Here is a 25,498-nt window from a genome sequence, read left to right as displayed (position 1 = left end):
ATTATATACCGCTGCATTCCACCAGCATTGCCAGGTCTGACATCATCAACACGGAAGTAAACTTCTTCCATGATGATTAGTCTCATGATCAGGACCAGTTCATTTCTATGCACTGTACAAAGTAAGTACTTTATATAGATATAAATTGCCTCCTGTTATCATTTTAAACTATAGCGATTGTAATTTTACACATTTCTTTATCGGATAATTGTCATGTATAATTAATTATAAACGCCTGAGAGCGATTCATAGTAATGACAGACACTATTTAAAGCTGGTCTGATTCACTCTGGACACTTGCCACTATTATTGGACTACCTGCACTGCTCAACCTATTTACAGCAGCAACCTTGGACTTTGAAACAACTATTTCCAGCCCACTTTCAACACCATCAGGTCCGCTTATCTGCGTTGGACAAACCGGAGTGTGGGACCATCGCTAATTAAGGACATTTGTGGAACTTTTGATCCAGTGGGTAATAACCATCAGTGCTGCTATGCTGGACTGTTTTTTCATTATCATTCAGTGCAACAGGCTCCATATCAATATTTAGTGTCTCAGGGTATTTATCAGTTATTTTTATTGCTGTCTAGCAATCAATGCTCTCCTATATACATTTTATTATAGATGTACCAAAATTGTATTGTGATTTTAACGCTCTATATACAGTATGTGTTTGAATTAAACTGTTACATTTATTATAGTATTCTAGCGCTGCTCCTTGTTCCTTTTGTACAACCGCAATGCCCAGTTACATGTCTTTGCTCCTGGGTGTTGGTTCCCACAGGACAAAATAAACTTTTGGCTAAGTGGCAAGGACCCTTTGAAATTCTAGGAAAAGTGGGGGAGGTTAATTATAAAGTTTACCAGCCTGGGGAAAAGAAAGCCAGAACAGATATACCATGTAAATCGTATAAAATCTTGGAAGGATAGAGCAGCTCTGTCAGCCATTCCAGCCACTCCGGTACACCCAGGGCCGTTGGTTCCCGAAGTGACAGTAGCTAAAGCCCTGTCAGCCGTTCAACAGCAGGAAGTTAAAGAATTTCTTATCAGGAATAAGGTTTTGTTTTCAGACATACCGAGTAAAACATGACAATCACTGACCCAGTGGTTAAGATTAACCTTTAGCCTTATAGTAGCCCAAAGGAAAGCAGTGTCCAAAGAATTAAAAAAAAATGTCGGAATTGGGTGTAATTGAAGAATCGCATAGTGAGTGGTCAAGTCCCATTGTGCTTATTCCAAAGCCTGACAAGTGCTTGCGCTTCTGCAATGATTTGCATAAATTGAACAGTGTGTCAAAGTTCGATGCCTATCCAATGCCTATAGAGTGGACGAGCTAATTGAAAGATCAGGAACTGCCAGGTATTTATCTACTCTAGATTCACACCAAAGGTTATTGGCAAATGCCATTAACTGACAGTGCCAAAGAAAAGACAGCTTTTTCTGCACCAAAAGGGTTGTTCCAATACAAGATGTTGCCATTTGGGTTACATGGGGCCCCTGCTAACTTTCAAAGAATGATGGATAAAATTCTAAGGCCCCATAGACTCTATGCTGCCGCGTATCTAGACAATGTAATCATTTATAGTTCTGATTGACAGTCTCACTTACCCAAAGTACAAGCAGTGTTGGACTCCATCTAGAAGGCAAGATTGACAGCCAACCCAAAAAAAATGTTGTCTTGGGATGGTAGAAGTAAAGAATCTTGGCTATACCTCATGTACAAAGGAGGCAGGGAGGAGCAACCCAGACGCGCGAAAACCTTGCCTCTGGATCGGCGTCAGGGCAGGGGTTGCCGGGGAGAGCCTACCTCCCCTAGGCTGTATCAAACCCATGGGTACACTGGTCTGTTACATGGCGGCCGCCGCCACTGTCCCCAGTGCCAGATTTGTATGCCCTGGTGGTCTAGTGAGGGCAGCAGTTGTCCCCGGTTCCCCACTACAGCAACCTCCGGCAGGTCTCCACTGCTGGAGGCACGGACTGCCACGTGGCTCCCCGCAAGCTGGGAACCACCTTACCTGCGTCCTCGTGTTGCAGTCCCGGGCACAGCGTTATCGCTAGTCAAACTCCGCTTGCGCCCGCCGAAATCACCAGTTCCCTCACTGGTGTTGCAGCACCGGCGGGGGTAGATGAAGCATTAGGACGCCTAGCGCTGTTTGTTCTGAGAAAAAAAAAACACAAAGCTTGGGATTGCCTGAGCAGTCCAGTCTAAAAAGGTGCATTTCCTTCACACCAAACAGAAAAACTGAGTGCCTGTAGCCAGGGGTGGGGTATATATGGAGGAGGACCCAGTGTACCCTGGGAGCTTAAGTTCGTAATGGTTTGGTGCCTGGATTATTCCAATCACATACCCAAAAGGTAATTCCTGTGGACCCTATGGAATCCCAAGATGAAATTTTATATACCCCCCTACACACACACACACACACACACACTACTGTGCTCGAGTTTTAGGCATAAAAATGCTGCAAATTAAGAATGCTTTCAAAAAATTAAGTGTCAGTTTATTTTTATCAATTAACAAAATGCAAAGTGAACAGAAGAGTAACCTAAATTAAATCAATATTTGGGGTGACCACACTTTTCCTTCATAACAGCATCAATTCTTCTAGGTACACTTAAACAAAGTCATGGATTTGTAGGATTATAGTCAGGTGTATGATTAACCAATCATACCCAACAGTTGATAATGATCATTTTCATATGTAGGTTGAAAAACAGTCATTAACTGAAACAGAAACAGCTGTGTAGGAGGCTTAAAACTGGGTGAGGAACAGCCAAACTCTGCTGCAAAGCTGAGGTTGTGAAAGACAGTTTCAAGTCATAGTTCATACACTATGGCAAGACTGAGCACAGCAACAAGACATAAGGTAGTTTTACTGCATTAGCAAGGTCTCTCTCCCAGACAAAGATTTCAAAGACTGGGGTTTCAAGATCTGCTGTTCAAGCTCTTTAGAAGAAGCACAAAGAAACGGGCCATGTTGAGGACCGTAGACGCAGTGGTCGGCCAAGGAAACTTAGTGCATCAGATAAAAGACATATCATGCTTACTTCCCTTCGAAATCAGAAAATGTCCATGAGTGCCATCAGCTCAGAACTGGCAGAAACCAGTGGGATCCAGGTACACCCATCTACTGCTCAGAGAAGTCTGCCAGAAGTGGTCTTCATGGAAGAATTGCAGCTAAAAAGTCATACCTTCAAAAGTGGAAACAAGGCCAAGCGACTCAACCATGGACGAAAACATAGGGACTGGCCGCAGAAAAATGGCAGCAGGTGCTATGGACTGAGGAGTCAAAATTTTAAATATTTGGCTGTAAGAGAAGACAGTTTGTTCACCGGAGGACTGGAAAACGGTACAATAATGAGTGTCTGCAGGAAACAGTGAAACATGGTGGAGGTTCCTTGCTAGTTTGGGGCTGCATTTCAGCAAATGGAGTTGAGGATTTGGTCAGGATTAATGGTGTCATCAATGGTGAGAAATACAGGCAGGTACTTATCCATCACGCAATATCATCAAGGAGGCGTCTGATTGGCTCCAAATTTATTCTGCAGCAGGACAACGACCCCATACATACAGCCAATGTCATTAAGAACTATCTTCAGCGTAAAGAACAAAGAGTCCTGGAAGTGATGCTATAGCCCCCACAGAGCCCTGAACTCAACATCGAGTCTGTCTGGGATTACATGAAGCGACAGAAGGATTTTAACAAGCCTACATCCACAGAAGATCTGTGGTTAGTTCTCAAAGATGTTTTGAACAACCTCCCTCACAAGTTCCTTAAAAAAAAAAAGAAAAAAAAAAAAGTGTGTGCAAGGGTACCTAAAAAAATTGATGCTGTTTTGAAGGCAAAGGGTGGTCACACCAAATATTGATTTGAATTTCTTTTCTGTTCATTTGCTTTGCATTTTGTTAATTGATAAAAAAATAAACTATTAAACACTTCTATTTTTGAAAGCATTCTTACTTTGCAGCATGTTTTTCACACGTGCCTAAAACTTTTGCAAAGTACAGTGTGTATAATTAATCAGCGGCACTCGAAGACGCTTTAAGAAGTTTAATGTGACCCCTAAAATCACAACGATGTTTTGAGGGTCACACGCCCCTTTGTCAAGGTAAAAGTTTTTTTTTACCTCGACAAAGGGGCGTGTGAGCCCCGAAACATCGGTGTGATGTGAGGTTTCACATATACTGCACACGCACATAATGCACCCTGATGAAAAAGTTGCTATAAACTTTGAAATGTTGGTATCCACGTTTGTTTGCTTTTTCCAATCCAGTGTGCCATACATTGCACAAAATGTATTTGTCACAGTCAATCAGCATCATATATCGGCTTCTGACCAAGTAATGTAGTAGGAAAAGCAGTTTTGTCATAATTTTATTACAATATATAAAATTTCTTATAGTTCATAGCTAACTACAGATTCACGTCTTCCTGTTGTAAGGCCAGTCTCTTAGTTCTAAGTCACCAAATGGTGTGTACACTTTGCAAGCTCAGTTGAAAGCACACCACGGAGTCTTATTCAAGTCACATTCCAATAGTACATTCAGCACAGTACATGGGGCACCGCCAATGGTCAATTCGGAACGAGACTCCACGCGATACTGGACATTGTGCAGGCCCCCCTCATGGTCCACTTTGAACTGCTCCTAAGACACACAGAAAGAAAACACTTAGGAATAATATGATAAAAGCCAACTACAACAGCAAAAATACAGCAGTTCAAGGTCTATATTATCCGGCCTTTTGTCCAGCATACATCACAGTAAACTGTACAGAAACACGTGCCTATATCGGTTTAATTCCTGAGCATTAGTCAATTTAACATTTAATAGCTGGCATATTGTATTGCCTTGTTTTCCCCAATGACAATCGACCATTTGCTCACAAACAATGGAAAACAGGCAAAAATGGTCGTTCAGACAAATTGGTTAAAACACACAAATTTAACCAATTTGAACAATTGTTTTATGTCCGTTTTCCAGTGTTTAAAACCATATGATGGACTCATTTGCTCCAATACATTACCAGGTTTTCATTCCAGCCAGACAGAGATCTGACAGATATTGTATAGTGTATGTCCAGCATTACTTGTGATAAAATCAGTTAGTAAACAAATAGAAGATCTGAATGATCAGTGTTTGGTCAGTCTATAAAAAAGACTTGATATACTGTGACAACTCAACTGACACCTCCATTAGTTTAGCTATTGTAATAGAACACACATCTCTGCTGATATGGGTAATGGCATCTTGGAAGAACCTGCTGGGCTACATAACCACCCTCTTTAATAAACAGGCAGGTAATTCTCTTTGAAGAATTAATATAAAAAGTATAAGTACAGCGGAGACACAAACTGTTTAAAGTCGATGCTTTTTTTTTATTTTTCTGTAATCACAACTGCAACTAATGTAGGGACAGAGAAAAGGAGCAACAGAGGAAAAAATACATCCTTTCTAAACTGAATTTCCTCAATTCCATATAGTCACAGCAAACATCCTCAATTACTGCTGGAAATCTATTCCTGTGCCATCCTCATCGCATAACAGTACATTAGCTCATCATTACAGTCACACATACTTTATTAGGGGGCTATAAGACAACTTGCTTTTCTAGGTTTATCGGGGCGTTGCAAATTGAAAATATAACAAATATGTGACTATATACACGCCACTCGCATATTTTTTTTACTTTAAATGGATAAAACTTACTTTATTAGTATATCTACACTAGTGAAATTTATGCAGTTTAATGTCTCAATGTACTCGGAAATAAAACCGTATAACAAATAAACAATTTGTGGTGTTTTGCTATTAAAAGCATTAGGACACTTAGCATTGCCATTCAATAAAATAATCCTTTTGTAAGTATGTATCACACTATGGGTTATTTCTTCTCATTATGTACCCTTGAGATTAATGGAGATACCAGGCATCATACTGATGTAAGTGAGGTTACCCATCCAGGGGTTGTGACGTAACTACATGCTGATTGGTGGCCGATTCGCTAATACACATGCGGGAGTTTTGGTGGTGAATATTCATCATTTTTATGTTATTAATATGATATTTTAGTTTTTTCCCATCTGTACCCTCTTGTAACATATTTAGAATACCATCACTCAATCAATTATGGACTACTGAAAATCAGGACTATTTTATTGAATTACAGTGCTGTGTCCCATTTTTCCCCAAGCCGCAGTCTATAATTGGAGTAAAAGTTAGTGGATTACTTTTTTTTATTTAAAGCATTGCTTTTTTAAATTTTGGGTTTAAACACTCTGAGAAGCTGCAGCGCTTAGTAAACATCGCACACACGATGGCATATGAAAACGACGAACTGAAGATTTAAAATTTTGATTCATTGGTCCATAAGCCCTTATTCAGATGCCATGGGTGTAACTACCATAGGTGCAAGAGGTGCAGCTGCTATGGGGCCCAGAGCTGAGGGGACCCATCTTCCTTGTCAAATTACATGTGTTATATACATTTTTCACCATTGGGTGGTTCATAGAGACCCTTAAAAACTTTTGCTATGGGGCCTTCAACTACCTAGTCACGCCCCTGGGCGGTGCTATATGGCCCAGGCAAACCTCTTTTTAATTATACAAAATAGCTGTAAATTCTTAACAAATTGCTTGTTCCCAGAAAAAGGGAAAAAGCAATTGGTTACAACTCTGAAAATTACATTAGGTTTTTGTTAATCTAAACATTTTCTTTAACCTCTAGCAGTTTACCCCCTTACCTTTGTACCATTTCAGGTTATACACTGTAAAGGATTTGCTTAAATTTCAATAAAAACTAGAAAAGTATGGATGTTCTAAAACTTTTGATTGATAGTGTATATATTGTATATTAATGTGTGTCTAGGGCCACTGCAGGAAAGTGCTAATAGCCTTATTTTAGATGTATGTTTAGTAAAACATCAGGCCGATTCATACAAAGTTTAACATGCTGATAAAAAAGTAAATAGTTATACAGTTGCTAAACTTGAGTCAGGCCATACTCTGAATAAATCATAACTTCTAACCTGTTTTAAATAATTATGATTAAGATTTTTATGCTACAAATGACGATTACATCTATCCTTAAAATTTCACATTTGCTTGGCTCCTTTATGCTCATGCTAAAGTGGACAAAACATGCCTCAAGTACAAAGAACAGTAAAGTCACTATGCAACAAATGCAGACATTGATAGATTATGCAGTATATACTACCTGCTTCTGCGCAGCAATCCTCTTCTGGTCTCGCTTCCTCCATGCCGGGTCATGAATGTGGCGAAATGTTTTGTATCCTGTAGTGATTGTAGTTGGTCGTAAAAGCTGGAAAAATACAAATTCACCAGTTTATTATATAAAAATTTACACTAACATTTATAACAATACACTACTAAAGGCAACAGAATGCCACTCATTAGTACAAGGAAGTACTACACAAGGTTAACCAAAATGTAAAAAACAATCCACCTAGAGCCCTTATGAATAAGTTAATATAGGCTGAGGGAATCACTACATAAAACAAAAAGGGAACCAAAAAGACGATAGGAATTATAACAATGACTATTAACGCTTTCATTGAGCACAGGAACTAAATACTATTTCCAGAGATTACGAAAACATATTACAATGTTTTAGACACACCAGAGACACAGAGATTATTATTCTTATTATTAGCCCAAGGGTACAGGGAGTAGACTGAAAAGGACTAATTTATGGAGTTTCATTTTTTGAGAAACCGAGTTGAGTGCTGAACACGCAAAGTGCCTGAGCAGCAGCACATTCAGTGCTGGGTGCTTGCCAGTCTGCCCAGCGGTGCCACCAGATCTCCTTGGGAATGGAGAGACCTTTGATAGTGTAGGAAATACCGAGACGAATTGTTATGCAGAAGAGACACAGTAAACTGCAAGGTTTTTTGTTTTTCTTTTAATTCCCTTTTCCTTACATTACAATGAATGCAGTTTTCCAGTTATACATGGTAAAAAAAAATAAAAAAAAATTTGATGCATGTAAAAGAAACATACACTTACTGAGTTGCAAAAGTACACAGCCAATATTTGAAACATACTTTTTGCCAAGATTTTTTTTGCCCACTACTATAGAGAATCCAGTTGCTGTTTCATATGGAATTGTAAATTACCAGCAATTAAGCACAAATTCAGAAAAGAGCTATAGGGGTTAATCCAATTAGTTACGAGTTTGCAAAAGCGAATGTTTTATGAAATTTGAAAAACCTCTAACAAATGCACACTCCTGAGAAATTTGAGATCCAATTAGAGATTGCAGTGTGTATGCAAATTTTCTATATCATGTGACTTGGGAGAAGGGAATGAAAAAGTGGGGAAACCATCCTGGAACTCAAAAAAGTGAAAACCGTTACAGAATCATACAGAAGGCTGTTAGTGAGCATAAGGAAAGTACTGGAGGCTTATAAACAGTGACAAATGGCTGATGTAATATTTTATTTATTTTTTTAAGAACAAAAAAACCCAAAACTTTTTAGTTTAATTCCAAACAAATTAAATGAAAAATGTAGAAAGAAAAAGAAAAAAAAAAAGAAAAAAAAAAAAGGGCGATATTGTGGTAATTTGAAGCCACTTTAAAAAGTGGGCTTTTTTGTTTGTTTTTTTCGAAAAAAAAATAAATATATATATATATATCTCTATCATTTTTCATTTTAAAAATAATTTTAAATTTGGGGTGCCTAAAATAATGAAAAAGTTGAATTTGGGGCAATTTCAGGCAATTTTTTTTAACACACAAAAAGCTAATTGAATACTTCCAAATGCCTAATTAGTAATTCGGGGGAGTGTCCAACGGTTTCTTCACTGTGTCCCGACATTTTTACTACCTTTCACAACCTCAGAGGGCTGCACACAAAACAACTTGAATTTCCTCTGGAAAAGTAATGAGAGTTTAGAATTGGATTGCAACTGTGATTCGCAGTTTGCCGTGAAAACAGCACGCACAAGCCAACTCACACCTAATTGAATTGACCCCAAAGTGTGCAAATGCAAAGAATAGACTCTAGATTACCTGTAACCCAGCTCCTTTGATCCTACGGTAAAACTCATCATCTTCGCGACCCCATCCCCAAAACCGATTTGACATTCCATTACACTGAAGGAGCACGAGAAACAGAAAATTACATTTTACATTTAAACTTACGCTTATCCACATTTTGTGCTAGTGTAAAACAACTGTATGCCGAACCACATCATTTTACAGTGTCTGAGCAACTGAACAGATCAGTGTTGGCTACATAATAAAGGTAATACTAACACACCAAATTTAATTAGCTTAAACATACTTGTCATGCAATGTGCACTTGTGATACAATTCTGGATAAGTAGTTTTCAAAGCAAAATGAAGGCTATTAGAAGAGGACACTAAGGGGCGGAAGCTAGAGTTCAAATACATCGGTCTTGAAAAATTTGTTATACTTAAGCTGACCACACACGCTACAATTATCGGGGCGATCCACCCAATATCGGCGGATCGCCCCGATAATTGTAGCGTGTGTGCGGCTGACCGAGGGTTAAAGATTGCTCGGTCGAGCATGCCGGATTGTCCAGCATGCCTGTCCGATGCAATATTTTGGGGCCCCCATACATCAATCGATTGTGGCAATTCTGCAATTTGCAATCGATTGTGTATAAAAATCTGCAATGTATGGGCTTCACAGATCGCAACCAAAAAGTGATTGGAATTGTTAAATCAGATTGTCCAACATGTTGGATTTCACAGATGGATTGGGGCTGTAGATTGCTAGTGTATGGACATGATCAGCAGATTTGCAGACCATTACTAATAAAATGATGGTTCTTTAAAGATTGGCAGATCTGTGTTTGCTGCTATCGATCTGCAAATCACTGAAAAATATCTGTAGTGTATGGGCGCAGATTGTTAGATTGGGAAATCCTAATATCGGGCAATAAATCTTCAAATTGTTCAATTGTGGTTTTCAGATTGTTGATATATGCCTTAACAGGCATCTGCAAAGTGAATCAGCAGCTGAGATCTGGTATCACAGGAGCAGCATAGTCACTGGCAAAGCAGCTATCAGCATATCAGGCAGCGTCCCCTAAAAAACAAGCCACAGACCAAGTTTATTACACATTTATCCCAGGACATTCCTAAAGCTGGCCATACACGCTACAATTATCGAGGTGATCCGCCCGATATCTGCGGATCGCCCCGATAATTGTAGCGTGTGTGCGGGCGACCGAGGGTTAAACATTGCTCGGTCGGGCATGCCGGATTGTCCAGCATGCCCGTCCGATGCGAGATTTAACAGGTAAACGGTCGGCCGCATTGGACAGTATGCCCAGCCGCGGCCGACATTTCCTGTGTTCCTTCCCATGGAAGGAACAGGGAAATGTCTCCTCCCCCGGGGGCGGAGCGCAGATGTCAGGCAAATACCCTGAGTAATCTCACAGTGTATGCCGTGGAGATCTGCGGCTGGCAGGCTGCCAGATAAAATGTCTGTCGGTCTGACAGACATTTTATCTGGACGTGTATGCCCAGCTTTAGACATAGACCCTCAAGACAGTGAATTCAATACATCACCAACCCGAACGCAAGATTTTCCAGTATAATATACCCATCAAAAACTTCAACAGGCATTTCAAGCTCTTTCCAAAAACAAACATTATAAGAAATAACATATCCATAAACATAAAGAAAACTAAAAAGTCTCAAACTTACATTCTTAAAATTTAGACTGAGAATTTAATGAAAGGGATGAGATTTGCATACCTTTCAAGGCACTGTAAAATTGTTCCCACAACGCTGTGCCCATGAATACAAGTTCTCATTTCTTTTACATATTTTGTTACTGTGCCTTACTGAGCTCTTTAGGTCAAGTATTATTTCGTCATATTGTGCACAAAACAGGAAGTTTACCAAGACCTTCAATCTGTTATGTTATTCTAGTATGGTTGCGCTTTACAATTGGCAACAAACCGTAATAGACCAACACTGGGTAATAACAGACAGACGGAGGTAGGAGGGCCCTGCTCGCAAGCATACATTCTATAGACAAGCAAATCTCCCTCCGGCAGAGCCAAGTGCCATGGGCAAGGAGCTTTATGATGCAATTCTCAATCAGAAAGATCCAAATACCTTAGGCAGGGGGCTTTATAACACAAACTACTAATTATGACCATCATAGCTTTATGTAGGGCGGGGCAGGGCCACGATGACATGAATAATATCGACCCCTGCTCATGCCACTTGGATCTCCTGGAGTGGAGGTATACAAAGAAGGTAAGTATACCTATAATCTGCCTTGTGATGCACGCCACTTATGGGACAATCCTGTGTCTGGCCACACAAAAATGCAGGCAAATTGGATCAAATGCAGCCAGGGAGGCAGTGGTCATCCTTGGCCCCATTTACCAATATGCTCAATAAATAATATTAAATTTAGATGGTATTATAGTTACTATTCAACCTTTTTGCAGTATACATTATCGCATCTAAGGCAGACACTGAATTTTTGTCTGTTACTTAGTACACATCATATGCGATTTAACAAACTAGTTCCTTCTTCAGTTAAATAAATGTAAAGACACAAAATCAAACTCCATAACTACAACAATGCATATTTTATGGAAGTATTCAATTTGCTGAACATAATTGGTATAAGCAAAAACACATTTGGAGAAACTGCTTTTAGGTTGCAACATTTTTGTTTTCATTACCCTTTAACATAAGCAAACACTGATCACTCACCAAGTCATAATGCTGTTTGGTGAGCAGTAGAATGCCACCAACATAGGTCTTGTAATGATACAAGGGGTGTAGTTCTGGCGCAGCCACATGGAAGGGACCCTTTTCTGGGTAGCCATAATCCAGGTCTGGGTTAAGAGGTAGTAGGTCAACATCATGCATAGCAATATAGTCCGTTTCGTTCCCACTCTCCAAGAAGCCCACATTTATCAAAGAAGCCCTGTTAAACCTGATAATACAATATGTAAGAATATTATATTCTATAAGGAATTACATGAAACAGATATTTTTTTTCTAGCAACAGACCAAGCTGATTGCATTATCAATAACATTCACTTGTGTTAGCCCACATGCTTTTATTTACCGGACTTGCACAAAATAAAAACCATAGAACAAACAACATTTAATAGGTTCTCACCCATTCAGCGTGGAGGTAGTTATTTTGTGTGTTATAGGAACTAGTGACATCACTGAGGCAGATGAACATTAGTTCAGCTCAAATGATGGTTACCTATATTGAGTGATGGGGATATTTTTTTAACTTGACCTACTTCATTTTATAAATAAATTGCCTTCTTGCTCAGTAATAAAACTACTTTCTATAACTAAAATTAAAAAATACAATTGGTGCATCATTTATGCATATCTTTAGTGGGGTGTAATTATCTCTTGTATGCATATAACTGTACATTTCTACTCATCTTTGCTTTGTTAGAATAAATAACTACTTGTTGGATCTCCAGTTATTTTGGATTTTCTTAACCTTCCTCATTGGGGCTATTCTCAATTCTGTAAAGCAGCGCTTCTCAAACTGTCACAAGCTGGTCCCTCGTGTGTCACAAACATTGACATTGGGGGAACAAAAAAAAAGCCGGGCCACGGAGGAGGCGCTCTGGCCAATCAGCAGGGCAAGGGGAGGAGTGTGTGATTTCCCGCTGCTCCAGGACGCAATATGGACAATCAGTAGAACAAGGGGAGGGGAGTGTGCTTTCCTATTCTCCCCCCTGCTCCAAGACGTGTTTTGGTCAATCAGCAGAGCAAGGGAAGGGGAGTGTGCTTTCCCACTCACCCCCCTACTCCGAGACATGCTCTGGCCAATCAGCAGAGCAAGGGGAGGAGCTTTCACACTCTCCTGCCTGCTTCAGAGCATGTTCTGGCCAATCAGCAGAACAAGGGGAGGAGAATGTTCTTTCCCGCTCCACTGGATACTGCATGGGCCTGTAATAACAAAGTCCCATCCGCCCCCTGACCCCATGCAGCTTTAGAGAGGAGCTGGGAGCAGGCAGACAGACACAGCACACGTCTCAGCATCATGACATCTGTCGCAGAGAGGAGCAGGGAACCGTAGACTCAGTAGGACGGGAGACCAAGAAGAAATGAAGAGGAAAGGATTCCTAAGGTAAGTAAACTACAATGGCTAAAACAACAGGGGTTTTGGTATGTAAAGAAACACTGGGATTGTGTGGTTTGGGTACAATAAGGTTGATTTTTATGTTTACAAATGTGTCACGTATGTGTATGTCACTGCTGTAAATAATAAAGTGGTTATATTATCACTTAGTAACAATGCTATCTATTGTATAACCTAGGGATGGCATGAAAAAGTGACTGCAGTGCAAGAGACAAATAAATTCTAAAATCAATAAAATTGAGGACAATCTTAATGGTCTGTATCTAAGGATGCAGCCATCAGATTACAGGCATGACCATCGGTCATTTTAGTAACTTTCAGGTTGTGGAGCTTCCTGTGCAGTGTATCTATACCGTTACCATTTTCCTACACAAATTGATAACCTGACTGTTGCTAAGATGGCCGATGGTCACTGAAGTAAACCAATGGCTGCATCCTCAGACGCAGCTTCGGATCACAGAATCTGGCAGGAACAGTCTATTTACACAATACGCCTCCTGCGGCATTAGCAATTTTCTGCACAGCAGCTGCATCCAAAGACCCAGCTACTATGCAATAGCATACAACTCTGGATCAGGAACTGAATCAGCAATAGAGTAGTTTCCATTCTCAACATTCTCTGCAAGATTCATTCACCATACCCTGATCAGTATCTCATACCACAGGCACAATATTTTTTCCCCAAATTAAGCTGGGAACACACTATGCGATTTTCAGGCCAATTTGGCTACATTTGGCAGGTCGGCTCGCAAATTGTTTGGTGTGTACTAAACCCGTTGGATCATCTCCTGACATATAGTGTGCCAAGTACGCTATGTCTGTCCCGTCGTTTGGCATTGTTCAGAAAGTGCAGTGTTTAAGGAGCTCTGCCCGATGTCAGCCAGCGAGACTATTTTGAATAGAAATGATCGTTTGGAGAGGACGATCATTTTGGAGCCAACGACAATTTCTATAACCTTCCTTCTGATGTAAGTTTTAGCACCAAAAACAAGGGAAGTAAAAATGTGGCTAATTGTTATTACTGGTACTTTTTTCAGTACACTAAATACTTGTTGCTTGAACTTCTCCAGCCATCTGCCCACTAAAGTGAAAAATAACAGGCACGTGTAATGAAACAACAGAGTATACAAACCTGAAGTGATCCACCTGATTTATAACAAATATATGGTGGCGGATTTTTTTCTCATACAGGTACTGGTGCATGTGGGGGACAAAGCTTAGGAGTTCCTCAAATCGTTCTCTAAAAGGGACCAGCAAAGCCAGGCGGTGGGGATTCCATGAGGGATCCTCATTCATAGTCCTAGGAATTGGGGGGCAGGTCTGCTTGGGAGATTTATCTTCTTGCTTCTTGCCATCCCCTGTACAGCTGAGTTGTAACCAAAGCATAGATAGAAAACCTAGCAGCAAGCAGGTCAGGAATAGACTGAAAATACTGCATTTCCTAGGCAGAATCCCAAGAAAGAGTCTCGACCTAAAATAAAGAATATCAAAGGTTAATTAATATAATATTGTAAAGAAAACTTTTGCGTGTCCTGCACAAAATAGAAAGTTTTGGGGCTGGACATTGCTTGTTTTTACTATTTAAGACTGGTGTTCTGCCAATATACACACCACACACTATGCATATAACATCATGCATTCATAAGAGAAAATCAGTTCATATGTAGCTTTGGAAAGTTCTGCAAACTACAATACATTTTACTGCAGTTTAGAAAAGATGTTAATTAAAATGACTACAAAAATCAACCACAACAATCAAATGTTTGTGGATCAAAAAGAAAAACATAAAAAAGATGGTACTTCCTCATCTCTGTGGCCCCCTGCTGGAGGCGCTGGTTACGCTACTTACGTATCATCACTAATCAGTGAAGATATGCAAGTAGCGTAAACATGAGGAAATACCATTCGGCCCCTTGCGGGCTTGCTTCGCTCGCCACGATGCGGGCGCGGCGGCTCGCTTCGCTCACCACAAGGATATATTCCCCCTCAATGCCCACTTGGATGGTAGGGAATGACGTTGGACACTGGCTGATCTTTACGCTACTTATGCATCTTCACTGACTATTATTTATTTATTACCAGTTATTTATATGGCGCATATATATCTCAGCGCTTTACAGAGAATATTTGGCCATTCACATCAGTCCCTGCCCCAGTGGAGCTTACAATCTATATTCCCTAACACACGCTCACACACTAGGGTGAATTTTTGCTGGAAGCCAATTAACCTACCAGTATATTTTTTGGAGTGTGGGAGGAAACCGGAGTACCCGGAGGAAACCCACGCAAGCACAGGGAGAATATACAAACTCCGCTAGTGACTAGTGAAGATACGTAAGTAGCGTAACCAGCGCCTCCAGGAGGGGGCAGCAAAGATGAGGAAGTACCAAAAAGATTGTGTGTGTAACAATGGTAATACACAAATGCAGGAAAGCGATAACCTACGTCTTTGGCCTCACCTACTGTCCTCTCTGAGATACAGGGCTGGTTTCCTCCGTGTCAGATACATCGCTGCCTGTGCACAGTTTAGTAGTACTAGAAAATTACATTGTCATAACTCACTATAGCCAACAGCAACAGCATTTTACACAAAGACCAACACCAACTGTCTACCCATCACTTATAGAAGACTTAGTCCCTATTAGTAACACAGAGCAGGCATCATTACATTACATGGCTTCATTCTAATTCTCTAAATGCAAGAAAAAGAACGTCAAGACCTAACATACATTATGCATTATCTTGTTATACTCCATCATAAGTAGTATTAGCTGCAAGCAGCAGCATATGTGCGTCACCCAACAGGGACAGGTTATTCATTCACCAAGTACATGCAATTACTGCTTATGTAACCTCCACATAGAACTCCAACAGAGTGCAGCTAGGAAACACTTCCTACAACCAGTGGCAGCAGCCGCACCCTGGAGCCCTCACGCCCTATATACTATACTCTCCCAGGGATAGGTACGTCTGTCTGCCCCGCCCAGAGGCACAGGACGAGCGGCACCAAGGCGGCACAGGAGTAGTGCGCTCAGTATGGCTCCCGGCGTAGCTTTATTACTTCTTCTTACACGCTGGCTATGTACATAGGTCCCTCAGTTTATTACTTCCTCCACTTCAACTGTGCAACATAGTTCGCGTGGTAAAGGTTCCGGCGCTGGGCGTTCCTATGGTGTAGCTGCCGGTCTTATTTCAGTTATTTGCAGTGCACACAGTAGCCGGCAGGAGAATTAGCACAAATCAAAAAAATACATATAGCAATGGTCTTCAAATACAGTGCTCATACACTGTGATGCACTGTGTAGGGCGACTGCAGATCCGTCGGCAGACAGATCGTGCTGTCACGGCTGGCAATCGTGCGGTCCCTGCAGACCGCACAATATCAGGTACGATATTGTGCCCATACACGTATATCGTGCCGTGTGTGGGGGCCTTAAGGGGCCTATCTATTAGCAGATGTATTTCTGAGCGATGAAAGACAAAAGATATCCCTTGAAAATTCCGATGGCTGTGCTGAACGATATCTGTCATGTACAAGACAAATATTGGCAAACGACGAACAGTATCGCATGACATCATTCAGGGAGTGGATTTTTTTTCTCTGCAGCGCTCTGTAGCTGCTGCTAATATCTTTCGGCGTTCACCGCATATAAACTGCACGATATTGCTAATATCGTACACTGAAGCTATATGTGATAATTGACCAACATGTTGGAGAGATGATAGATGCGATTTATCAGCTGCGGGAGTGCACATCTGTCATCGTTCAGGACCTATCCATTAGCAGATATAATGAATGATTGAACGATATATCGTTCATTTTATCTGCTAATGGATAGGCCCCTTAAGTGTTACTCTGATTTTGACAATCAAGTGGACGGCAGGAAATCATGAGGTACAGGGAGACCAAATTAAAGAATATGAATTAGTTTTACATTGCCTAATCTGTACTAATGCAGCACCTGTCAATAGGGTATTTAATAAACAAAACAGAAAAATCTTTTCTCAAGCATTTTAGCCAAAGAAATCCTAAAATGTAATTTCTCTTTACAGGGGCGGTTTAAGAGAGGAGGGGGCCCGTGTGGCGACTACTACTCCGTGCGGGCCCCCTCCTCTCTGTGGTGCAGTAGGGTCTGGCATTGTACCCAAGACTACTGCGCAGGTCTCAGGTAATATGGCGCCCGCACCATGGTACCGGGGACTCCTCTACTGCGCATGCACAGGTCTCCATTAAGATGGCACTTGCACCTTGTCACCAAAAATGGTTTTCCAGGTGATTTGCACTGCTAAATGACAGGGGGCTGCACACAAACAATATTTATATAGATAAGTGAAGGCATCATATCTGCTCACACAGGAGAAAAGCAGGGAACACACAGCTCTCTTCCTGCTCTCTTCTGGAAGGCAGCTCCTTCACGGGTCCCTCATGCATACTTATACCCCTTTTACACCGGAGCTAAAACCCGGGTTTTTGAAGGGTTAACCCGGGCAGCTCCCTGGTGTAAAAGGGGAGAGAGTTGGATCGCCGGGTCGAGTGACCCGGCAATCCAACCCAGGTAACTAGCAGGGTTTAACACGGGCGTGGCCCGTGAAACCCTGCTGTGAGAACAGCGCACTCTGGTTCATGATGACCTGGAGTGCACTGCTAGCCGGCCGATTGGTCCGGCTTCAGTGGCGCTTGGAGATGACGTCATCTCCAAGTGACCACTTTCACTCCGCAAAAGCCGGGTCTATGCAGACCCGACTGCGGTGTGAGCAGCACTGACTCGGGAATATCCCGAGTCGGCGCCGGCAAAATTCCGGGTCTGATCCGGATAGGAACTTTGGGCCTGATTCAGAGCCGCTCGTAAGCGGCTGCTCGTTCGCTCCGAGCAATGTTCGCACAACTGCGCATGCGTACAGCTCGTAATACGCATGCGCGAACCAGTCAGTGCGGTCAAAATTCATGTGCTCGCAAAATAGCGAATGCCTGATAATTTGAGTGACAGAATGAGGCGTTTGTGGGTGGTAACAGGGGAAGGTGCTTGAAAACGGGGAGTGGAGATCCGAACGCAGGCGTGCCAAAGGGTCAAAACGGGCGTTTTAAGGGTGTGCATAATTAACAAAGCAGCGTCATCGACCACGTCACTTGGTTGTTTCTTAGCCTGAACTGCTCGCATGATTGCGGTAGGAAAATCCAACCACAAGCACTGCGAGCAGTTCATACGCCTTTCGATGTACTCGATTAATCAAATAAATAGCGGAGATGACGTCGGATGCGAGCGGCCAGGGGGCGTTTTTTACAAAATAGCGAGCACATGTTTCGTTCGCTCGTTCAGACATAGAGGCGTCAACAGACCGCAAAGAGCGAGCGCTCTATTTAAATATCCGGCCCCTTTTTCTGAACGACCGTTCGCAAATAGCGTCCGGCTCTGAATCAGGCCCTTTGTTCCAACTCCGGGTCAGACCCGGAATTTAGGTGGAAAAGGGGTATAAGTTTTCCGGCAGAGGCCCTTTTCGCCTGGGCTGTCCCAGAAGATGATTTTCTAAACAGAGGGCGGGCGAGAGAGACAGAGAGAGAGACATAGTCGGGGGCGGTACAAAATGCTCTGCCTCCTGGACTCCTGTTCCCCCATGGGGTCTGTGCTCTGCACACCCCTCTTTCCACATGCTCCCCTGTTGATGTTTCTTCCCCTTCCACAGCAATCATCACACATTCTGTGTCCCCCCCACCCTGGGAGCAGCGGTCCCCCAGGCTGCACTTAAGAACATCTGCACAGACTGCAGAGAGAGTCCGGCAGCTGGCTCCTCTGAGTCTGTCTGTTGCTGAGACTTGCTGCCTGTGTGTCAGTTTCTGCTGCTGGGCAGGAGGAAAGGAGACGCTGAGCACTGGGGTGGGGGCAGGGCTGCCTGATGGCTCCTCGGATCTCTCAGCCAGTGATCCGAGGAGTCTGAAACAAGAGACAGTTCAACTGGTTTCACTCTCCTCAGATCACTTCACTGGCTGAGAGACCAGAGGAATCATCAACCTGACCCCATGTGAGTCGCGACCCCAAGCTGAGATGGCCACGACCCACAGTTTGAGAACTGCTGACCTAGTTCAACACAGGTGACTGCAATCATACATTAGATGGGAAGTATAGTAGCAGAGTATTTTGTACCTAATGGAGGGGGTCATGTTGGAGGGTAGGAGTTATATAAAGGAAGCTCTTAAGCATTGATTTATTTTTTTTACATTCCCATGCCTGCTGGATAGCAAAAAAAAATTAAAATTCTGTTCAGAGCAATGTCTTTCTCTCTACAGTGCGATATTGTGCGAGCTGGCTATTAACAGAGAAGGCAATTGTGTTATCTTCTTTGTTAACCCTTTGTTGAGTAGGGGAAATACTTTAAAAATATGGAAATGCTCATTTCTGTATTAAGTAAAAAGTTGAATGCTGAATATAGCCCAGAGGGTGAAAAGTAATATGCAAAAAATGGCAGTACAGTTTTTAGCAATTTTTACTAAATAGAGCCCTATGTATTACATTGCATGTTCAGCCATTTTGTAGGCACATATAGGTGACCAGATATTTATTTATTTATTTTTTTAAAGGGAACCTGGGATACAGACATGGAATTTATATTTCTAAAAAGTCCAGAAAGGAAATAAATAAAAGGCTGTTGTGAGGATATTGATATGTACAATGTAGTGTAAAGGAGGTGAGAAAATACATACCACAATCCCATGGCTAGCATACAAATCAGACCCAAACTCTTATGCAGTTTACTGTTTATGATAAAGACAAGAATCTGAAAGTGGTTTAACACAGATGTTCACATACAGTGCATCCGAAAAGTATTCACAATGCTTCACTTTTTCTACATTTTATGTTACAGCCTTATTCCAAAATGGAATAAATTCATTTTTGTCCTCAAACGTCTACACACAATACCCCATAATGACGTGTAAGAAGTTTTGAGATTTTTGCAAATTTAATTAAAAAAACAACAACTAAGAAATCACATGTACATAAATATTCACAGCCTTTGCCATGAGGCTAAAAATTGAGCTCAGGTGCATCCTGTTTTCATTGATCATCATTGAGATGATCCTACAGCTTAATTGGAATCCACCTGTGTTAAATTCAGTTGATAGGTGTATGCCTTTCAAAATCATGTCAAGTCTATATAAGTTCCCACACTTGACAGTGTATGTTAGAGCACAAACCAAGCATGAAGTCCAAGGAATTGTCTGTAGACCTCCGAGACAGGATTGTCTCGAAGCACAAATCTGGGAAAAACAGAAAAATATCTGCTGCTTTAAAGGTCCCAATGAGCACAGTGGCCTCCATCGTCCGTAGATGGAAGAAGTTCGGAACCACCAGGACTCTTCCTAGAGTTGGCCGGCCGTCTAAACTGAGTGATCGGGGGAGAAGGGCCCTAGTCAGGGAGGTGACCAAGAACCCGATGGTCACTCTGTCAGAGCTACAGCATTCCTCTGTGTAGAGAGGAGAACCATCTCTGCAGCAATCCACCAATCAGGCCTGTATGGTAGAGTGGCCAGACTGAAGTCACTCCTTAGTAAAAAGCACATGGCAGCCCACATGGAGTTTGCCAAAATACACCTGAAGGACTCTCAGACCATGCGACACAAAATTCTCTGGTCTGATGAGACAAAGATTGAACTCTTTGGCATGAATGCCAGGCGTTATGTTTGGAGAAAACCAGGCACCGCTCCTCACCAGGCCAATACCATCCCTACAGTGAACCATGGTGGTGGCAGCAACATGCTGTGGGGATGTATTTAAGCAGCAGGAACTGGGAGAGTAGTCAGGATAGAGGGAAAGATGAATGTAGCAATGTAAAGAGACATCCTGAATGAAAACCTGCTCCAGAGCACTCTTGACCTTAGACTGGGGCAATGGTTCATCTTTCAGCAGGTCAACGACCATAAGCACACAACCAAGATATCAAAAGGAGTAGCTTCAGGACAACTCTGTGAATGTCCTTGAGTGGCACAGCCAGAGCCCAGACTTGAATACAATTGAACATCTCTGGAGAGATCTGAAAATGGCTGTGCATTGACACTTCCATTCCAACCTGATGGAGCTTGAGAGGCGCTGCAAAGAGGAATGGGTGAAACTGACGAAAGATAGGTGTGCCAAGCTTGTGGCATCATATTCAAAAAGACTTGAGGCTGTAATTGCTGCCAAAGGTGCATAAACCAAGTAATGAGCAAAGGCTGTGAATAATTATGTACATGTGATTTCTTAGTTTTTTTTAATCAAATTTGCAAAAATCTCAAAAAAAAACTTTTACACATTGTCATTATGGGGTATTGTGTGTAGAATTTTGAGGACAAAAATGAATTTATTCCATCCTGGAATAAGGCTGTAACATAACAAAATGTGGAAAAAGTGAAGCGCTGTGAATACTTTCCGGATGCACTGTATATTACACCTGTGAATCAAGTGGAAACCAGCCATATGCTTACAGGAGAAGTCACATATGATAGCATTAATCAACATTAGCACATGGTAAAAGGACCTGACACTGAACATGTATAAATGGAAATAATGGAACTACAATTGTACGATGATAGAATATATCACTTTTCTAGTCAATTAAAAAAAAATATATTATTTCATTAATACAATTTAATTTCCTTTGTGGAAGACAAGATATAATAGTGTGAACTTCTTTACAGACAGAAGAGATGAAAGTCATATATAAGTCAACCAGGTATTCTCTTAGCATAACATATAGGACAAGCTATCATAGTTGTGGTGGTTAATAAATTGTTTTGTAATGCAATAGATATAAGATAATGGTTTAAGAAACATCACGCTTTGTTTTAATATTTTACTAGCTATTAAATAGTTTCCAAAGGTAGATTACAAACTAAGAGTTATACGAGCATTTGTCTAACATATTTTGGACTGTTATATGGAAAACATAATACATTTTATTTAAAGCTAGTGCACTGCATCTGCCAAACTCTCTTTTCCTACCCTTGTAACATTGGATTTGTGTACAACACAGGTCCCTATCACCATAGTTTATTTGTATGGCATCACAATTTCCGCAGACCCAGATAATAGCCATGTAAATAAAGGGGAACAATTTAAGCAGATATACAGGTAACACACGAACAAGCACAGATTCTGTACATATAATTGAACTTAGCAGAATAACAATCACATAAACAAAATGACTGCATCATAGAGTGGGGGCAGGCATGAGACTTAAAATCTAGAGGGAGAGGGTAGGTGGAAACAGTAGGAGAAGTGGCACACGTGGAAAAGCAAACGGACAATGCAGAGAAGTAATGAGGAGTGGTCTAGCGAAGGGCAGAGGATGCAATAGTGAATATGTGGGCTTTGAGGAAGCACTTGAAAATTTGTAGGTTTGGAAAGAACCCGGAGAATAAGAAAATAGTATACAAATAAAATAAAACCACAGCATAGTACTGCCCAAGTTTTAAAAAGTAGATTATGTATATTCAAGACAAGCACAAGCTTACCTTCAGCAGTTAAATCAAATTTAGATTAGTTTAGTGAATCAATTTACAAAAATATGTAATTGAGCAACAAACAAGGGAGCCGATGCAGAGGTGTTAGCAAAAGAGTGAGATGCGTAACGGTTGGCAACAGCAGCATATGTCTGGTTTACACAAGGCTCGCACCAAAGACAATCATACCACTAGCACCCATGTTGTAGAACATCTATATTAAGTTTAACAAACGCATTCAGAATTAGACATCAATTAAGCTACAAAAACCACTAAAACGAAGCTGAAACAACTCCCGTCTCACGAACTCAAATTATAATTAAAAAAAAAAAAATCAAGCTTATAAAATCATTATTGATTCCCGAGTGACCAAAAAAAAACAAAGCACCAGTGTCAGTAAAGCGTTGGTTTGCTAGTGCTGCCGACTGTCACAATCATCATGCAGCATTTGTGTCTGCACATGAGCAACTGCAAATAAGAAGACCTTCCCAGGTGTAATAGCACTGTCCTGTATTGGTAGGACAGGGGTATGCTAAGTGGCAGGAATCTGCAAAGGCAGGTATGTGTGCGTATACTGTTGTGGACATGCATGGGGCAAAGACATGACAAGCCAACTGGTGTAGTTCTTACTCTGTATCACCCTCAAGGTGTACAAACCTTCATAATCAGACAATTCCAGAGCAGAGTATAGCAAAATCCAAGATAAACCAAGAGAAGGTTAGTATAAAATGCAACATAACATATCATGTCATTGTAACAAATAAGGTCTCTCGTCATTATACCAAAGAGGTTAACAAAGGTCTGTTAGGTAACTTGTTTCAATTTCTAAACCGCCCTAGCAACTAAAAAACCTAAAGAGTTTCCTATAATTTCTATCCAGGAAGTCCAAGGTCAGCTTTGCTCTTTTACTAGAGAGTAAATGTATAATGTTCTGCTAAATCAGCTTAAGAAACCTAATGGCTGTCAGCACTCGTATTGATGGAAATAGGCTTGCAACTTTCTTCTGATTACAATACCTCAGTATGGAATGGAGGAGTCATTTTAGATTATAAGTAATATTTGTAGCACAAATTAAAGTACAAAACATCATCATTAGTTTTTAAATGCTAAATAAAAATAAAAAAATTGATACATTTCAGAAGGACGAAACTGGGAGCAAAAGTCCCGGAGAAATGCGGTAAAGCATATGGGCTATTTGGTTTTAAGCTGCTAGCCAGAGAAGGACTAATACTGCGCTTATCCCCTCTGTCCTTCTGATCACCACCTGCACTTTGGAGAACTTATCGCGGCACACTGCCCCACAGACAGGTGGACAGCGGCTGACCACTGAGCTAACAATACCAAGCACTAGCCGATCGCATGTGGGAGCCCCAAACGGAGACCGCTGTTTGCTGACAACCTATTAAGGCTAAGGTGAGCCAGAGGACCACATATACAGCATACTGTTGGGACGGCCTAGAGAGAACTAAGAAGGAGACTGTATCATAAGAAGCCAACTCAGGCTGAAGTGAGCCACAGGACCGAACGGGAATTATCCCACGGCACCCTCAATCTGCATACTCCGGCAGCTTCTATCCTCACCTTAATTGGGCCACACACACAGTCCACCACAGAGACTTTATTCCCTATATTCGGATTGGACATTGCAAACACCTTCCGACTAGGTGAGACTTTATAACCTTTTATTATTTCTACTTACCATCTGGACTGTTACATCTCAGAAGGGATACATTGGGGTCATTATTGTTACTATTCTGTCAGTTTCAGCAGTTTGTTCTTTTATTGGTACAGCACTTTGAATTAGAAACATTGGTTTCTTATTGATTTGTTGTTACGGTTTAGCTTAATATTGTGGTGCAATAAATTGTTTTTTATTTGTCTACTAGCGCTACCTTTTCCACTGTTAATGGTTTAGTGGGTTGCAGTTCCCACTTAGTGTGGTAGCTTAGTAGTCAAATATAGCTCTCACACAGACTACATTGCGCACCAGTTTCCAATATCTATTTCAGAGGTTCTCGTAACCCTGCCTCTACCTTTATATCATGTCTTAACAGTTGCTTATAAATTTCTAATATTTCAGGCTAATTGTTGGTCCATAGGAAAAAAAGATTCACCTTCACGTGGTAGGTGGACAAACATCTTAGGCCAAACATGCACTAAGAGCCTTAATAGAAAACCATGTTAATTGATAGATTACTGAATATCAAAATATATATATATAATAAACTTAGTGCTTAGAGTGGGCATCTGCATTTCACCCCCTTTTAATTGCTGATCCATGTAAACAGCTGCAAATCTACCAAAATAACTGCCATACATTAGAAATTATATATTATATATACACACACACACACAGAGAGGGGTATTCAATATGAAACATTAACTTCACTGTCGAAGTTAACGTTTCATATCGGCGTTTTTTTCTGCGTTAAGTCTGGTGCGCGCTCCCGCTTATCCCCATATTCAATATAAAGTTAACGAAAATGGGAAACTCCGAAGTTGGATTTGCGTAAAGTTACGAATTTTTCCCTAAAATAATTGTAAGACCCCCCTAAAGTTGTAAAAACATGGGGGAACACTATGGGTACCCCCGTTTTAGCCTTTAATTGAAAGTCGGGGATTTAAATAGCCGCAGCAGGTGTTTTTTTTCCCGACATTGAAGAAGTGATGCAGAAGAGCACTTAGGTTATTTTTTTCGGTTTTTTAAGTGGTCCCATCAAATTTGAGGTACATGAAAATGGGTACTAGCATATTTTGATGTCCCTAAAGTCAGTTTTTTAAAATTCTGCATTTGTGCACCTGCCGCTATAAATCTATTCTAGAAAACATCTGCCGCATACATGCAGAATAGCTCTGAACCTATTTCCCTATTGTTTAACAATT

General features: G+C 41.1%; 1 protein-coding gene across 2 annotated transcripts; it reads right to left on the bottom strand.

The window, feature by feature from the left end:
• Positions 1-4,379: 4,379 nt before the first annotated feature.
• Positions 4,380-16,227, bottom strand: B4GALT7 (beta-1,4-galactosyltransferase 7). Of its 2 annotated transcripts, none has more exons than XM_088465401.1 (6): positions 15,603-16,227; positions 14,276-14,614; positions 11,736-11,961; positions 9,036-9,119; positions 7,221-7,325; positions 4,380-4,652 (listed from the first exon to the last, which is right to left on the bottom strand). In XM_088465401.1, exons 1-6 carry the CDS (start codon positions 15,650-15,652, stop codon positions 4,497-4,499), a joined length of 960 nt encoding a protein of 319 aa, XP_088321527.1. In that variant the 5' UTR covers positions 15,653-16,227; the 3' UTR covers positions 4,380-4,496. The 2 variants fall into 2 exon arrangements, with proteins under 2 accessions (XP_088321527.1, XP_088321528.1); XM_088465402.1 differs by having other exon boundaries at positions 15,873-16,227.
• Between the last annotated feature and the right edge of the window lie 9,271 nt (positions 16,228-25,498).

This window comes from Taudactylus pleione, unplaced genomic scaffold, assembly GCF_031769625.1.
Source record: "Taudactylus pleione unplaced genomic scaffold, aTauple2 ptg001990l, whole genome shotgun sequence".
NCBI lineage: Eukaryota > Metazoa > Chordata > Amphibia > Anura > Myobatrachidae > Taudactylus > Taudactylus pleione.
The sequence above is the reverse complement of the archived record's forward strand: the minus strand, read 5'-3'. Positions and strand labels throughout refer to the sequence as shown.